This window comes from Ciona intestinalis, chromosome 1 (genome assembly GCF_000224145.3).
Source record: "Ciona intestinalis chromosome 1, KH, whole genome shotgun sequence".
NCBI classification, from domain to species: Eukaryota; Metazoa; Chordata; class Ascidiacea; order Phlebobranchia; family Cionidae; genus Ciona; species Ciona intestinalis.
This window is the reverse complement of record NC_020166.2, coordinates 7,598,465-7,616,300: the sequence shown is the minus strand read 5'-3', so window position 1 is coordinate 7,616,300 and position 17,836 is coordinate 7,598,465. Positions and strand designations below refer to the sequence as shown.

Genomic DNA, 17,836 nt, shown 5'->3' with positions numbered 1-17,836 from the left:
AACAAATAGAATATGCAACATATATAGTAGGATGGGGGAGACGGGCACCTCTAGCTCATAATATCCAAATGTCCTGATCGTGTTTTAAACATTTAACGATAATCTATGGGAATCGTGAAGATACAGTTTATAGTTCTTTGTTTACTACCAAATGGGCAGGAAAATAAAATGAAAAGTTCCCCCACCCTACTATATACATGTTCCTTTTACAACAGGTTGCCCAGTATATAGGAAGGGTAAGTTCATCTGAAGTTTCCAATCTTCATAAAGTAATCAAGATGAAGACGGAGATGGCAACCAGGATGACATCATGAAGCAACATGAAGAAGCATTGAAAAGGTTGGGTTTTTTTAAGTCAGTGTTTTTAATTGTTCTATTTTACGTGGGTGAGGTCCTGCAGCATGACCACCATGGGACTTGCAATGTGGGCCAGATTTAGTCCATTACCTTAAGACCCTGGTTGTGACAACCAATTAGTGGCCACTAGGTTGGAGCAATAAGTGTCTTTCTGAAGCATACATGTCCGATTGTTATAATTACTAAAAGCAAAGGAAAATATTCAAATAAAATTCAACTAAATAAAAGAGTTATCGTTAACTTTACTTATGAAGTCTCTGTCTATATCCACTTGTTTTACTTAGGGTAGGAAAAAATGGGACACCTTTAGCACAGAATATCCAAATATCCTAAACCAGGTGTATAGATGTTTAAATTTTCTTTGAAAAATAATAAATTGGACGAGAAAATAGAATAATAGGGTATCGATAAGGTGTCCCATATTCCCTCACCCTACTATATAATGAATGTGTATAATTTCTAGTTGGCCAACTCATGTTAATTTCTCCAAAAATATTACTTTTCTTCTTAGGCTTCAGATGTTGCAACAGAATATGGTTGGTGGGGAGAAGTCACATGATGAGGCGCTCATGAAAGCGAGGCAGTCTCGGAAGAAACATGTCGACGAACGGAGGAAGAAACTTGCGGAAGCTGCCGAGAAAGATGATGATGAAGTGATCCTGGATGTTTACGACAGCATACAAGATGATGTGAAGTTACGGAACCGAGTTATCAATAAACACAAGGAACAGGTGGGTGGAGTGAAGGATCTAGAGGGGGGGTAGGTGGGTGTTAGAACATTCCCAAGTTTATCAACAAACAAACATAATCTGTTTTGTTGAATGCATATACATGGGGTTAAATGAAAAACGGGCTGTCAAAGTAGCGATCTTTGTACTTAATTTAAATCAAAATTATGTGACTTAAAATCAACTAAAATGCTGCTTTAATATCTGTGACCCACCCTGGTTGGTTGGGTTCGTTTTGCCGAGGTGTGTGTAGTGGTAACTATGGACTAATATTTCAATCTTTATATAACATTTAAATAAATGAATAAACGTGGCTTATTTCTGCTTTTGTGGCAGGCAAACAAAACAGTTTTTTATGTATCTTAGTCTTTTTATATCTTTAAATACTGTAGCCTAAATAGAGTTTATTAACACTGTGAAGAGACAAACTGTAACTTAATGGGTTGTTGGGGTGAAATATGCAAGTATAAAACAGTATCGGTACGTAAGTATAAAATAATGCCCAAATCTTTGTTAATTTGTAATACTGGTAAAAGTCAAACATGCAGTACAACCTAAATAATATGTGTAGTGCAATATTAATGTTTATGTTGTAATTATCAGATCCATGGATTGAAAATGGAAATCGAAGATTTAAATTACGAGTTTGAACGAGATCGAAGTGAATATTTATCAACGATTAGGAGACAAGAAAGAGAATTGGCTCTTCTGAATGTAAGTGAATGAATGAACATAACTTGCTTTATCTTCTATTGCCGCAAAAATCGACAGTCGTTATAACACGGGTGTTCATACACCTCATGCCAGCTTACAGGTTACCATATTAGGTAATTTAGGGTGAATATTTTTTTGCACCTTCTCTATTATATGTGATGAACCGTTACTGTTAAAGTATAACTGGTTTTAAAATCCAGATATTTTGTCTTGAATTTAGTTGTAATTTATTATTTTGTTTACATTTTTTTGCTAAACCTATTTCTAATACAAAATTCAGGTATTAAAGGGCTTATTTAGCAGCAAAACCAATAAATAAACTAGTAATCCTATTTTTTTTTATTTTTAGTTTTTTTTTGTTTTCACTGAATAATACTAAACTGATTAATTCCCAAATTTGGAATCTCAGAAAAAACATATTTCAGCGCAAATATATTGTATCCAATATATAAAAGCTACTAACGAGATCAAAATATGGGAGTAAAGTTTAATTTAAATAATATATTGTGAACAGGATATTCTGACAAAAGTACATCCAACTATAAGAAGGGATTGCAACTACAGTAACTTAGACCGAATCAAATCTTCTGCAAAGTTCGATGAAAATAATGAAAAGTGGATCCTACCCGAACTATTGGTCACAAAAACAACTCTTCCGAGCACAACAGGTTTATTTTTTAACCAACTAATTAGTTTCAATGTTACAATGCTTTTTATGTATCATAACGTAACAACTTCTATTTATAAGATTATTTACTTTTGCAATAAAGTATGGTGGGGAAAGATGGGACCACTTTTTATTTTTTTCTTGTCCCATTTGGTACTAAACTAAGAACATTTAAAGAATTATAAAACCGTATCCTCATGGTTCCCATAGACTGTTATTCATTGTTTAAAACAGGATCAGGATGTTTGGATATTATGTGTTAAAGGTGTCCCATCTTCCCCCACCCTTCTCTATTTTATTGAAAAATATTTGAATAAATGTCAGTCATTCAATCATTTAGTCAATTGATTTGTTTCCACATTGCTTATTCAGGTTCAACCGGAAGAATGGACCGCACAAACTCGTTGAATCATTCACCAACGTCAAGTAGCTCGGTGGAAAGCTACAACCAGGTAAGAATAAATTTTATGATTTTTCAATAAATGATGCAATGGAAAAGAAGCCATACAATTTTGGCTTCTGTAACAGTTAATTTTTACCAAAAGTGAGTTTTAAGTTACAATATGTGTATTCAAGTTCATATTGAAAAAATCGTTTATATAGATGGGTGAGGGAAGATGGGGCACATTTAGCACATAATATCCAAATGTCCTGATCGTGTTTAAAACAATTGACAACAGTCTCTGAGAGTCGTGAGAAAACGGTTTTATAATTCTCTGATTGTTCATTGTTTTCTACCAAATGGGACAAGAAAATAGAATGAAAATATGTCCCATTTCCCCCCACCCCACTATAATTAGAATAGATTATTATTTAGAACATTTCATATGTTTTTTTGTGAGGAACACAAGGAAATAAAGTAAGAGTTTTGCAACTGTATTTACAAAATAGACCAGGCCTTTTCGACTATGATCAATTTACCTATTAATATTTGCATTACAATTGAATATTTAAATACCTATCATTATGTGTGAAATGAAATATATGTAAACTGCATCATTTATGACACAGAGGTCTGAAGAAGACAGATACTTAGCCAAGTTAAATCGTAACAACCATGATAATGTTGCCAACAATTACTTCTTGCCAAAACGACAAGTGAAACAAATAATCGCATCTTCACATTCAGATGGATCAATAAGATGTGAGTAGAAATTAGAATATTGATTGTATTATTACTTTTTAGGTTAAACCCTGGTTGTTACATATTGTAAAAGAAAACTTTTTGTATTTTCCTAGGTGAAAACTTTTGTTGTTTTTTTTTATTTTGGGTGAAAAACTTTTTTCGGAATATTTTGGGTGAAATCAAATACTCAGAATTATCGGAAAACACGAACTGTGCCACTGGTACTATTTGGTAAACCAATGATTTTGCACGAAGAAATAGTATTTTTCTGCTATAAAACACAGAAGTTCTTTATTTATAAGTCACATAAGATACATATTTCACTGATCAAAGCCAAAGACACTTTTACAAATTTGCATTTAGTGAATCTAAGCTTATAAAACTGTTTTAACTCTTATAAAACCTGTTTTATCACAAAAGAAAGTTATCAGCATATTTTTTTGTCAGCGAAATATTATGGTAGCAGCAGCCCAGTAATGGGAACAACTAATGGTCACGTACAAAACGGGGAACGAATTTCTCCATCACAAAACTTTCATCAAGTACCAGGAAATATGAATGGAAACATATTGCCGCCACAAGCTCATACTTTTGGTGGATTTGATGATGCTTTAAATAGACGACCTCATAAACTCGACTCAATAGCTCCAGTTCAAACTAAGTCTCGTAAGAAAAAGAAAAAATATCTCGACCCACTATAAGCGGATGATGCAATCTTGCCCAGGTGATTTTGACTGTCACTCAAGTTAAGGAAAGCAGCCAATTTAGTTGTAGCTTTTACAGTGTTAAGTCTTGGGTTATTGGTATTATTTTTTAAGTTTATAAAGGAAAAATTGTTTTAAATTTATTTCGAATTTACTATAGTATAATGCACTAGTCAGTTCCAATTATTTTACAATTATACTTCTGTTTCTTTTAACTTTTACTGTGCCTGTCTTAGAGTTCTTTTTCCAAAGTATTTATATTTTAATGGGTTAAGCAAGTGTTGTAATACCCTGTTGTAATAAAATGGTTTTCTATTCTGCACAAAGTTGAACACAATGATGCAATAAATGTACATATAGAGCATTTAAATAAATATATTTACAACAAATTCATGGACACTTGTTTCTACTTATGATTTACAGTAGGCGAATAAATATTATAATAAAAGGTATTATAATATGACAAGAGCCATTTCCGACTTAATCTTGGCTTAATACGTTTGTCAATGCAACAGAAACGTGACGATGGTTGATTTAGTGCTTTTGTAAGTACTAAGAAGACGTTTTAGTTTTGACTGTGTTTACAGAAACAGATTCTTTATCCCATTCATTGAATGTCGAGGTAAGTAAAAGAGAATAGATTATGAAACACAATCTTGTTATTAAACCTAAGAAAGTGCCTTTGTCTCAGTTTGGTGATTCAGGAATTGAAATTTGAGTACAGTAGATACTTCAGACAGAAAAGCTTACCAGTTACAGTATTTACAGCTCTTTCATGTGGCTTTTCGTTTCATGTGTGGCTTGTACTTAATGTTCGCGAAGTGGGCTATCGCACACCACTTATCGCAAATCAATAGAATTGCGTGCGTATCTTGAACTGATGTTAAAAATTACAGGTGTTAATTTGTTTAGACTAAAAACTATACTGTGGAAAATGAGGATGAAATTTGTAGCATTTCGACTTGTATAGAAATATGGTTGAAGAAAGGTAAGATTATAATTGTTATACTTGTCTTAAGTAAAACTATATATTTCGTCCATATTTCCCATACTTGTATAATTTAAACATTTTTCTTTCGAATGCTCCAGTCAACGCAAGGGCGATGTTGTTTGTGAAGTTAATGTAGTACAAACCGTACATTTTAGCGCGCGAAATGCTTCTTAACTCTGCAACTACTGTTTAGTAGTACACGAAACCTCAGCAAGTTATTGTTGTTTCGATATTATAAAAATATTTTGGGCGCTTCGGCGGGACCTTTAAATTTGTTTTACACTTCATATTTGAGCTGAACAAAGCAGGCAGGTATCGTAAAGAGCTTTGCAAACAATAGTTTTGTTTGATTTATCAACACGGCAACAAAGCGCTGTCCAAACGAAAAGACGTTTTACCTTTTGAACGCACGCCAAATTATTTACTTTTGCCAGACTTTCATACGTTTGGCTTACACATATTACAGATTTCAGAAAATAAAAAGAGTAATTGAGGACATAGGTGTAATTCAGAAAATTGCGAAATAAAGCTATCAATTTAGTAATAGTCAGTATATTATTATGTCATAATATATTACTACTGGCAGTACTACCGTAAAAATACAAACACAAAATAAAAACTAAGCCGCCATGAAAAAAGAAAATAAATAAGTTTATTCCGTATTTGAGAGGCTTTTGCCTCATGAATATGTGTCATAAATGGTATAAAGTTTAAGAAATTGATAGTAAAAACAGAAACGACAAATGACTGAAAAAGAAGTTGGCTATAAGCCTGGTTTCGAGACACTGAAACGTAAGGTACACTTTAAAGAAACTGCCAAAACTGAAAGGTGAGCAATATAGGTGGTGGCTGGTCACTTTTATTACTTTCGCAAAGAATCCCCGTTATAAATAAGATATCGAATACACAAGTTGCGCTAAAGAGTTTACGCGCGAAATTTAAAAGTAGGCGCACGCAGCTTCTAACTTTCGTTAATTGCGGATATAGGTACCAGTTTGACTGCATATATAGTAGATAAGTTGAAAAATAAGTTGAAATTAGTCTTCTGGAAATATGATGCATTTCTTCCTTTAAAATCGCCTGGTAAAAAACGCACGCAACATTATTTAGGATGCTATAAAAGCAAGTTATCGGGCAATTGCCGTGTTGACGTTTTTAAAACACAGTCACAACATGTACGTATAAAGATTCCAAGTTACCACTTAAACCAAAACACCGCTCTTTTAGATAGTGCAAACAACATTATGTGTGACAACATGAATAAAACTTAAAAGGTAAACTCTGGTTTTGAATTTTAGTGTGGAGAGAAAAGCAAGTCCAGAGAAAAGTGAGTCTAAATTTCTCTCTGGGCAAACCAGCCATGAAGAAAATATGGTTGTTAAGAACACCATAACTATAACAGTAATTCCTGATGAAACTGATTGCTTACATCCTTCTGCTGGTGGTCTAGGAACAAATCCACCAACTATATTGGTATAAGACTACATAACAAACATGATTTTTATTTATTTCTTTGATTACAGTAACCAAGATCAAATAAATTAATACAACCAAGGGGTTTTACAATAAAACGACAGTACAACTAATTTGTATAGATGTTGTAGGTTATAGGCAGTTGTTCTTGAAAATCTTATTTTTTACATAAAAAACATATCTATACCTAGATGTAGGTCATTGCATGCTTAAATATAAAATGTGTTTTTGAATTAACAAACACTTTTTTTAACATTGCAGAACTAGCTAAAACCTTAATATTTTTGCAGGAAAATAATGGATTGAATATTTCAAATACGCAAAACACAAAACTTGAGGAGAATGCACGCCTTCAATTGCTTAAAGATATTTTGGAGTTCCCAGTTAAAATTGAGTCTCTACCAACTGCAGAGAAAGTGCTTAGGCATAAGAAAAAGTATGTAATTTCCTAATTGGTCAAAGTTTAAAAGGTGTAAAACATACTATACATAGTAATGTTTAACACCATTTATACTTTGCATAAATAGATATAATAGTTTTAAACCAGTTACATAAATGCAATAGAACACCCTACATAGGAAGTGATACTGCAGCAATGATGTATACATTTTTGAAGTGTTTAGTATTGTTGTTATAGTTTTAACATATCCACGGGTCAAGTATGTAATTGTTATTTTTATTTAGATTAGTTTTATATCTTGGTGAAATCTGTAAATGTGTTGTTTGAACTGTAACTGACTAACTGTTTACTTCTTATATATCTAACTACTTTTTTTAACCTGTGTTTCTGTTATAGACCTAAGTTAACGCAAATACAATTACAAACGATTGTCCAGGTACATTGATCTTGGTAACAAACAGCTGGATGCAATACCTGAAGAACTTTATGAATTTGTTGAGACGGAGGAATTACATTTGGAGCATAACCAACTACAATGCATGCCTCCTGAACTTGGCTGTCTAGTAAACTTAAGGTGAATAGTTTTATTCTATGTTGATGGGGTTAGGGGTTAGGACCTACAAATCAAGGCAGATTTGGCCCATTACCCCAACACCAAGGCCACTTATGTATGTTTTTTATGTAAACAATTTTACTCTGTTCTGGACTTCATCTGCAACACAGTCCTTAACTCTGCTCTGATTTTAGACTAAGTTTCGCCACAAATCATGTTCTCTTCTGTTTTCAACTTGCATAGCATCGCAGGCTGATGTATATTTCCAGCATCTTAAAGGCTTTGAATTATATTTATTCTTGTGTGGCAGGGTGGTTAAGCTTTCAATTATTATATTTATAATCTTATCTAAATAAAAACTGTCTTCAAAAGGCATTTATTTGAAAATGTTTAGGAATTTATAAATAGTTCTCAGAAAACATATTTTAATTGCATCAATGTAGGTGTTTTTTCATTATTTTATATTTTAACGTTTTATAGAAGAAAAAATTCGCGAAAAGTAATAACAGCATATTTTATCTAGGATTCTGTACATGGACAACAATAAACTTGAAGATGTGAATGATAATATCGCTTCCTTGCAAAATTTGATTTCACTTGACCTCAGTTTTAATCCTTCACTCAATCTTCCTATTTCTTCAATTGCTCGACTTGCAAATTTAACCGATTTGCGCTTATATAACATTAATTTAATGGAATTTCCCACCAAGTTCTGCCGATCTATGCTACACCTAGAACTGCTTGGTATCTCAAACAACAACCTAAGAAATTTGCCCCCAGAAATGGAACGACTTAAAAAGCTAAAAGAACTATACGTGGAAAATAACCAATTGGTTGATTTCCCACAATGTATTTGCTCACTGGCCAATCTTAAGGTAAAACTATTTAGGTTTTATTTTTACTTTTGTTTATTAAATGCATAGGTTAAAATTTCTACCTCTATTGTGTTGAAGAACTTGTTGTTAATTATGGTTTAGAAAAATTGGTCCCAAACTAGGTCTACAGATTCTTTAGATTTGATCATGTAAAACAGTATTTTTACAGGACTAAAAATAAAATAGAAATTTTAATTATTTTTATTGATGATATGTTAAAAATAAAATGCTGCTTTTTTGTTATTATTGCGCACTTTTTTTTATCAATTGCATATTTCAAAATATATTTTAAAATATCTGCCTAAAAATATAAAAATAAATATATTTTTAAAATATGTAATCTTAAGTATATTTCATTATGAAAAAAACGATCATATTAATTTACCCATCTTATTTAATAGGTTCTTGACTTGGATGGAAACAGAATATACAGAATACCCCAACAAGTTGCTGGCCTTGTGTCTTTGAACCAACTTCATTTGGCCCGTAATGCACTCACTAGTCTTCCTGATGCTTTGTGTCTGCTTGAAAACCTTCAACTCTTAGACCTTGGCCTGAATGCGTTGTCAGCCCTTCCAGATTCAATTCAGTGGTTGACAAATCTTCGCGAATTTAATGCCAGTTTTAACCATCTCCGAGTACTGCCGCATAAATTTTACAAGCTAGTAGAGCTAGAAGTGTTGCATTTACGTGGCAATCTGCTGCGAAATTTGCCAAAGAGAATTTCTCGATTGAGGAAACTGAGATACCTGGATGCAAGCTCTAACAGGCCAGTATTTACTTTAAATTAAACATATAAGTAAATTTAAATGGTTTGTTGAATTGTAGATCAAAGTATAGCCAAACTTTTGTTTATTCCAAAATACTAACTGTATATTTAGAATTTTTTAAAATTTTGTTTAAAATTTTAAGGTTGCTCCATCTGCCCGCAAACATTTGTGCGCTAACCTCACTACAAATGTTGGCATTGGATGATAATGAATTACAAGATCTTCCTGAACATTTTGGAAATTTAAAGTCATTGGCTATTCTTGGTTTAACTGGGAATCAAGTATGTAGGATCTAATAACTATAGTTTCTGCTAATAAGCGAATGTTTTTTTTACAATTTCTTTTAATATAGTGTTGTGGGCCAAAATGGGATATCAGTGGCACCTAAATATTATTTCCGGATCATATTTTTAACAATTACCAACGTTTTTATTAAGTCGCAAGGCTATATTTTTATAATTCTGTAATTGTTTTTTGTTTAATATCAAATTGGATGGAAAACCAGAATGAAAAAGTGTCCTATCTTACCCCACCCTACCATAGGTAAACAACTTTACACACTAGTAACAAAAAAGGTTTTGCTTTTGTTTGATTTTTCTAAGCATTATTCTCTTTCTCCACTATGACTGTCTGATGAAAAATGATTTTTATTTGAAAAGGGCGGCAATTTTCATTCATTGTATCCTACACTTAAATGAAAATTATAAACAAAATGGTAATTTTCAATAAAAAACATTATGTGTACGAGTGTACCATAAATGGTGGGAACTCATACACAGTAGTTTAGGTGAAGGTTTTTATTTTTTTAACAGTTTGAAGAGTTTCCTCTGAGTTTATGTTCCGTAACTTCACTGCAAAAACTATATCTTGGGCAAGATCAAGGCAAGCCGTTTACAAGAATACCAGAGCAGGTAAAGTGTGCATGCAGTGTATGTATATTTTAAATATTAAGCATGGCCAATGTCACTTGTTATTTTTGTTGGGTGTACATATACATTATATAGATTCTGTGATGTTATCTTATTTATAACACATTTTTAATTGTAATTTTATATTGTTGTTCATGGTTTATATGTGTAATGCCTTGTATAAAACCCCTTGTGTGCTGCCATAGAAAAAAATAAAAACTTTTTTAATTTTTTGTTTAAAATTTACACATTACAGGTCCAATATTTAAAAGAACTTGAAGAATTATATCTGGATAATAACTTGCTGATTACTTTGCCTCATGTTTTACGACATTTGAAAAAGCTGAGAATTTTTGATATTTCAAACAACAGACTATCTACATTACCTGCTACTTTTACAGAAATAACCTGTAAGAACATAGAATGTAAATGCTGCCTAATTAGCTTAATAGTCGTAATGATAACAAAATAGTGATTTTGGTATATTTTAATACTCTACAATGGTTTTTATTTACATTTTATATTTGTCCCGATTTGTAGTAACAACAAGTTACTGTGTGCACTACCAACCATTGTAGCTCAGCTGTTAGGTAATTGCAGAACTTATGAATACAACCTTTGTCTTGAACCAAATTCTCATCGTCTTACTTTAACATTATCCCAATTAAAAATAAATGTCTAAAGCCACATATAAAAAATGTGAAAAAATCCTCCAAAAATAATCACCCACAAAGTAACATACGTGGTAACTTGTAAGCTGACACAAGGTGTATGAACACCCCTGTTATAACGACTGTCGTTTTCCGGCCATGCGAGAATAAAGTAAGATACTTTCATTCGTTCAATGAGCAACAATCAAAATTTATGTTGAAGGATAGTAGCTTTCCATAAATTGATTGTTATCTATTTTTATTCCATAGGGTTGCATTCAATAAAATTGGACAACAATGATCTTGACAAACTGCCAGAAGAAATTGACACTTTCAAATCGCTTAAAGTTTTAAGTGTTAAAAACAACCCAATGCAATATCCACCGAAAGAAGTTTGTGAAAACGGTCTTGAAAGTATTCTTGCTTTCATTACTCATGAGAAAAATGTTCGTAAACGAGCCATAGCGGTAAGAGCTTTAGACAAATTTCGGTTTAGTGTGTTTGCTACTGCCATTTATTTGTTTTTTTTTGTTTATCTCACTTGTCACTTTAGATTTAGCAAAAAGGTAGAAGTGCATTATTTTAAAATTATACTTATGCCTACTATGCTGTAAGACAGGTTTATCAATATTTTATGGTGGTTGTTAAACTTTAATTAATTTGTCTTACTTACTATGTGTTACCCGGCGCCGTGGCTCTGTGATTTAGGCGCCTGCAACGAAAACCAAAGTGTCCCTGGTTCGATGCTCGGCGGTACTAACACTGACTGGCATATGTGTCCTCATACAAAGATAAAAAGATGATGCAAAAAATACGCGTCTGAGAGCGATGCGGTGTCGCAGCACCGGTTGCATGAAGGACTGAAATGGTCTTTCCTGGTGTTGGGGTAATGGGCCAAATCTGGCCTAAATCTCAGGTCCTTGACAAGGACCTTACGAATAAAGAATAAAAAAATACTGTGTGTTATAGTATGTCACATACTATCACATAAAGTAGTGTATTTGCTGGTGCTTAAAACCTCCAAAATTCCTTTCTTCATTGGTGAAGTCCTTGTCAAGGACCTAGGATTTGCAGCATATTTGGGCCTTTACCCCAGTATATGTTTATAACAAATGTACTCAGACCCATTTACAGAAAATAAGGGACAGTCAGAGTTATACAGTTAAAGTATGACTGTGTGCAAGCAAGACTTGTTTAATTTAAATTGGTGTTTAGATTCAGGCTTGGTGGAGAGGAATGATGGTACGGGGTGGACTTGGTGTTTTTAACACTGGGACTAAATCTAAAAAAGGAAAAAAAGGCCAAAAGAGTTCAGCGAAGGGAAAAAAGAAAAAATAGTTCTTTGTAACTGATACAGTAAATCATGTTACATACGATTTGTTGCATTTGATTTGTGTTACAAGTACATTTGCAAATGACCATTGGTCCATTATAAAGTTCTATATGTTTGTATTATGTTACTGAAGGCTATTTGAGATATTATATGATATACTGTGAAGTAATGTAGTGGTTGTACACTTGCACTTTTCTTTAAAGCAATATAGATAAGTTTTTTCCCAGTAAATGTTGTGTTTAACATATTTAAAAACTAGTGAACCGCTATTAATATTTTCACACTACAATAATTCTACATTCAAAAAGGAACTTTATTACAATTCTATATTTGTAACAATGCACTTATATGAGCAATTCAACAGCGAATATTGTTCCAATATTGGTCTCAGATCACTGATACAAATTTAAACCAAGTAGCAGAGTTTAATGTAGTTTATGCATTGTAGTCTTGTTCTTTCAACAGTGGTAGTGTATGAATACCATCTTTATCCACAATTCGAATGAGAACAGCCGGCAAATTGACGATAAAACGTTTTTTCAACTGAAAATAATTAAAGTAACAGATTAGCAAAAAGTTTAATTTTTGACAAAGAAACTCTTTTTGTCAAAAATTTTTTATTTTGTCAGAAAAATCTCAAAAACCTGTGTTTATTTATAATTTAAGATACAAAAATCGATTCAACTTTAAAAAAATTGAATGTAACTTACTTTACCCTCACATTGCCGGAAAACGACGGTTGTTAAACACAGGTGTTCTATTTTATACACCTCATGCCAGCTTCCGACTTACCAACAACCAAGTAAGTTACTTTGATCAACAATTGGTATAAATTATATGTATTTAATTGTGCAAAGCAACTGCCCACCTCTTCCATGCATTTTCTTAACAAGATAACGGCTTCATCTCTGGTTAAATCAGGTTTGTGCCATCTATCCAGTAATGAAAGAACAAAATATGAACCATAGCCATGTGCTGCAAATGGTACTTCAACACTGGATGCTAAATAGTCCATAAAATATAAACTGCAGTCGCTTGAATCATCACAGCCAGCCATGAGAAGGTTGACATTGTATGGCTGAAATAAAAACAAAATATTTAAGTGTCATGTGATATGATCCTTGGTAACGAATCAGCCTAACTTTAAAATTAGTTAACTGAAACATTTTTAATATATGTAAAGAAAATAGATGTAGTATTTGTAACTACATATATATGTTTTTGATACAGTTATAAAACATTTCAATTGCATTTCAAACCGCCAAAACAAAAAAGTCACTGCTTATTGAAATAAAAAGGCTATTTTACATTTTTACGCAATGCTTCTGCCAAAGTTTTTCTTGTGAAATTTGCCATTCCCTTTGTTGACATTTCATAACCATTTCTCATTTTATAAAGTTGTAAATTTTTTTGAATGTATTCCGAAAACTGATTGGAGTCACCAGAATCTCCGGTCACTGACATGATTGTGCTTTTCCCGAGAGAAATCATCTTGTCCTCATCTGTTAAAAGGAACAAAAGTGAATCATAGAAAATGTGAGGCAACACGTTACTGGTATACAGAATACAGTGAAGGGGTCTCCATTAAAACATAAAAAAATATGTATTTGCCATTTAATGCCATACCTACCTTGCTTAAACATTACAATGCTTCGAGCAGCAGCTGTATCTGCAGCGATTAAAACGAAATCGTGGCATTTAAAACCAATTGTAAATTCCATTTTGCCTTGATATACTAAGTCAGTGTTCCTATCTCAGACTCAGTTATCTGCACTGCATGAATGAATATTTATTAAAAATATGTAACACATATATATATGTATATACAATTATAATAAAACGTTATTATTGTTCAGATCTTAAACGTATACCTTACTGGGAGTGGGACTTTTAGAAACATCAGAACAGTACTATTTTACGGTACTACGAAAGTGCATATCTATCGAAAACTGTATCTTCAAACAACTGAGTCATGCAAATCAAAGCTCATAGAAATATACCCATGTAACCCATACGTGCCCAAAAATGATGAGCAAACAAGCTGTTGTAGTACGAAATTCTTATAAAGATTTTTAATAAAAAAAATAATACTCTTTTGGTATATTATTTCTGTTATTTTATAATTTGCCCAGTCTAATTAGTAAAATGTACAAGTTTTATAGTCTATAGTATCGAAAATGGCCGTTTTTTTCTACTAAATATTAGAATCACTTTGGTGTCGTAAAGACAGTGTGTAGAATTTCTGTATTAATCGGCGTTGTTGGACAGTGTATTGCCGCTAGATGTGCAACCTGAGGGATATAGGGTTTGACACTTGCTGCTAGCAGTTGCACAAAACCTGAGGGATATAGGGTTTGATGATGCTGCTAGCAGTTGCACAATTGTTGCTTCGTTCCTATATCAGTTTCCCATTGTAGTGGAAATATTGATCTCAAAAATCTATACACTTTATTACTCTAAAATCTCAATGTATAGTAAACCCTTGTTTTTTAAACACTTTAATTCTAAACCACTTTTACAGACTCTGTTACACTATCTGTCTGCATCGATGTTTACAAACACTTTAAAAGCATGCTGGAGTTTGAGTTCCCGTACAACCCTTCGTAGATGTATCCAACCAGAGATATTCTCGCATCATGTAAATGCTCCCATACGCACAACAAAGCTATTAGGTTCAAATATAACAAATTCACGTCACATTTCCTCCATCACGTCTCTTACCTCATCATTTAATAGTTTAATTCTACAAGGAAGTACAACTACATCATTTTCAAAAGTTTCAGCTGATAATACAGTTCACCCCATTTTTCTAAGGTAATTAAAATGCAATGGTTCGCTGTGGTAATTAGCTGTTAAATCTGAAATTGTTGTTTAAATGTAAATGGTAGTGTAGAAACTTTTTAGGTAGCCTAATTTGTTGTATTTATTCCCGTACATTATACTTGCAAATTGTTGATATAATGTACTGATGGACCGTATTGTTTTAAAACTTGGGCTAATTTATATACACGATTTTATCACTCAAGGAAAAATTTTGAAATTCCCGGCTATAAATACAATTCAATAATAAAAACCACCTTCCCCCAGACTCAATTTATTAGGTATGTCCCATTTATCAAATGATTCTGCTCCTGCATATGAGTCTGTTTGAATAACAATAATCAGTTTTATTCCATGTACAATAGACATAAAATCATGTTTTAGGAATATACCTATGTTTTCCATTCAACTGCTGGAGCATTGTTTAATGAAAATGCAACACAATTTACTACCTTATTCTCAAAATTTCATATCTATTACTTTGTTATTAATTTTAACTGAAGAAATATGAACAGAGTGCTTCCACTAATGAATTCAACTCCACAATGCCGGACAATTACACGTGTTAGCCAGAGAGGAGGAAAAACAAAGTCGTCCAAAATGGTTCTTCAACGATTTCGAAGACTTGGTAATGGATTGTGGATTCATAGACAGGTGCTTACTCATCAGTTTTTTCATTAATTTTTTTTATCAAAGACATTCATCAATTTTTAATGTACATTTTTAAATAGGTATATTGAACAAGTTTGTTTTTTGTTATTTAATCATTGAACAAGTTATTCCAATGGCAACTACTGGTGCAGTGGACCAGTGGTATGCCATTTTCTTTAGATATTCATTTTATTTTAACACCACATTAGAGACCTGAGTACTACTTTGTTACATATTTATCAGAATTTTAGCCAGTACTTTAGCATATCATTATTAGGTGATCATGAACATATAAATAGACTGTAGAGTGGGAAAATGCGGGACAACTTTTTATTCCTCTTTTACCATTTGCTATAAAACAAAGAACATTCAAAGAATTATAAAACCTTATCCACGAAATTCTCATAGACCCTTGTATAAAACACGAATAGGGTATTTGGATAATATGTGTTAAAGGTGTCTCATTTTTCCCCACCCTACTATAACATAGAGTGCTATAAAACCAAATACTCTTTCTTTCTTATTTATGTTCAACTGTCTACCAAGATTTATTTTATGAGCCTATTTAAATTTTTTTTTAATGTTTTTTTTAAAACAGTTTGTTTATTTCTAGCTTGGGTATAAAAAGAAAATATGGAAAAAGCTTTTAAAAACTAGAAGCTCCGCTATTATTTGGAGATTACGACGTCATGTTATTTGTAATCAAGAACAGAGTGAACTACTCGATAAACTAGTTACGCCATTTTGGAAGAAACAAAAATGGTATGAAAACGTTTTTTCATAAACCACCTACAATTAGTGGTCCTGATTTTCTGCTACATTTTTCTGGGTCTTTACTGCTTATTATAAAATTTGTTTTAGAATTCGCCCCATTGCTATAAGTAATGTAATGTAATTCTGACTCATCAGCTGTTACTTTTTTGTACTGCAACACAAACGTTTGCAGATTTTTGTTCGTTAAAATAGGGGATATACATAAAAAAAACTTAGGGGTCCCATTCAGGATAATTGATTTTTATAACCTCACAGTTTGTAGTTATTCAGGATAATTGATTTTTATAACCTCACAGTTTGTAGTTATTCAGGATAATTGATTTTTATAACCTCACAGTTTGTAGTTAGTATTAAAAGAAAGAGCTTAACTTTATCGCCATGTGGCAGTAAACGACAGTCGTGAGTCGTAATAACACTAATGTTCTGTTTATTAAACTTTTATACACGTTGTGCTGGATGCCAGTTACCATGTATCTAACTTCACTCTGTGGCTCTTTTTTGCTGTATATTTAACAATTTGAACAGTTCATCACATTAGTAACCACTCGATTGGAACAATAGCAGTTAAGTGTCCTGCACAAGGACACATAGGCCCAACACTGTTAGCAACAACGAGTCTTAAACCTCCAGGTTAGAGGCAGGCTCGTTAACTACTGCCACGGCACCAGACAAATTATATATTACCCTTGTTAAAGATTGTTAATGTAACAGGTATGTAGATGATCCATACAAGGGATACACTGAAGAATCATTGTTCTATTACCATCCTTCTCAATTACCTGGTAATACCACCAATCAACTACGTGACCATGACCGGTATGCCATTCGACGTATAGCTTCTGGGAAAGTACTAAAAAAGCAAAGAAAGAGCAGGACTGAAGGAGAAAATAGATATCGAAGACAAAAACCAATTCCCAATGCAAATCAGTTGCTTGTGTGATTAACATTCATAAATGAATTTACATTGCAACTGTTGTTGTTTATTGAAAGGTTAATATATTTGTAGGTAAAGGGTAAAATATTGCTACAGAAGCTGTAATAGAATTTTGTGAATGTAAGAGATTTATTGAATGTAAGAAGTTTATTGAATGTGACAACATGTAAATTAAACTGGTTGGTCTTGATTGACACCTAACATACATAGGCATGCACTTCGATTAATAACTCCTAACTTAGACAAACATGTTTGTTCGTCCCAACGGATAGCAATGACATCCAAATTGTTGTAGGTGGCAGTCAGCGTTAATTCGTGCATACCAGTTAGTTCGCGTCATTTGTTTCTGGAACTACCCTGTTTAATAATGACAGCGAAATTCTTCGAAATCCGTTTTTGTATAAGAAT

The 17,836-nt window shown here is 32.6% G+C and overlaps 4 protein-coding genes and 1 long non-coding RNA gene across 8 annotated transcripts; 3 read left to right on the top strand and 2 right to left on the bottom strand.

Annotated features, from left to right (window-relative positions):
- Positions 1–228: 228 nt before the first annotated feature.
- LOC108949955 (kinesin-like protein KIF17) lies at positions 229–4,685 on the top strand. The gene is made up of 7 exons (XM_018814200.2): positions 229–339; positions 869–1,088; positions 1,689–1,799; positions 2,314–2,467; positions 2,839–2,918; positions 3,478–3,610; positions 4,040–4,685. The coding sequence occupies exons 1-7, from the start codon at positions 311–313 to the stop codon at positions 4,291–4,293; spliced, it is 981 nt and encodes a 326-aa protein (XP_018669745.1). The 5' UTR covers positions 229–310; the 3' UTR covers positions 4,294–4,685.
- A 246-nt stretch (positions 4,686–4,931) lies between these two features.
- LOC100187300 (leucine-rich repeat and IQ domain-containing protein 4-like) lies at positions 4,932–12,582 on the top strand. Of its 3 annotated transcripts, none has more exons than XM_018813388.2 (11): positions 4,932–5,284; positions 6,586–6,760; positions 7,051–7,196; positions 7,597–7,734; positions 8,237–8,588; positions 8,990–9,357; positions 9,501–9,639; positions 10,171–10,269; positions 10,523–10,676; positions 11,187–11,383; positions 12,132–12,582. In XM_018813388.2, exons 1-11 carry the CDS (start codon positions 5,271–5,273, stop codon positions 12,252–12,254), a joined length of 1,905 nt encoding a protein of 634 aa, XP_018668933.1. In that variant the 5' UTR covers positions 4,932–5,270; the 3' UTR covers positions 12,255–12,582. The 3 variants fall into 3 exon arrangements, with proteins under 3 accessions (XP_018668933.1, XP_002120095.2, XP_018668935.1); XM_002120059.5 differs by lacking the exon at positions 4,932–5,284 and adding an exon at positions 5,711–6,116; XM_018813390.2 differs by lacking the exon at positions 4,932–5,284 and adding an exon at positions 6,388–6,462.
- LOC100179460 (proteasome subunit beta type-2-like) lies at positions 12,547–14,021 on the bottom strand. Its single transcript, XM_002119514.3, has 4 exons — positions 13,880–14,021; positions 13,558–13,751; positions 13,118–13,327; positions 12,547–12,792 (listed from the first exon to the last, which is right to left on the bottom strand). The coding sequence occupies exons 1-4, from the start codon at positions 13,968–13,970 to the stop codon at positions 12,685–12,687; spliced, it is 603 nt and encodes a 200-aa protein (XP_002119550.1). The 5' UTR covers positions 13,971–14,021; the 3' UTR covers positions 12,547–12,684.
- Positions 14,022–14,617: 596 nt separating this feature from the next.
- On the top strand, positions 14,618–17,566 carry LOC100177123 (39S ribosomal protein L35, mitochondrial-like). Of its 2 annotated transcripts, none has more exons than XM_004225512.4 (4): positions 14,618–15,063; positions 15,585–15,723; positions 16,334–16,482; positions 17,206–17,566. In XM_004225512.4, exons 1-4 carry the CDS (start codon positions 14,717–14,719, stop codon positions 17,432–17,434), a joined length of 864 nt encoding a protein of 287 aa, XP_004225560.2. In that variant the 5' UTR covers positions 14,618–14,716; the 3' UTR covers positions 17,435–17,566. The 2 variants fall into 2 exon arrangements, with proteins under 2 accessions (XP_004225560.2, XP_026691090.1); XM_026835289.1 differs by having other exon boundaries at positions 14,743–15,063; positions 15,573–15,723.
- On the bottom strand, positions 14,723–15,569 carry LOC113474507. Its single transcript, XR_003396169.1, has 2 exons — positions 15,185–15,569; positions 14,723–15,145 (listed from the first exon to the last, which is right to left on the bottom strand). It is a non-coding gene; the product is annotated as an uncharacterized LOC113474507 (long non-coding RNA).
- Positions 17,567–17,836: the final 270 nt, after the last annotated feature.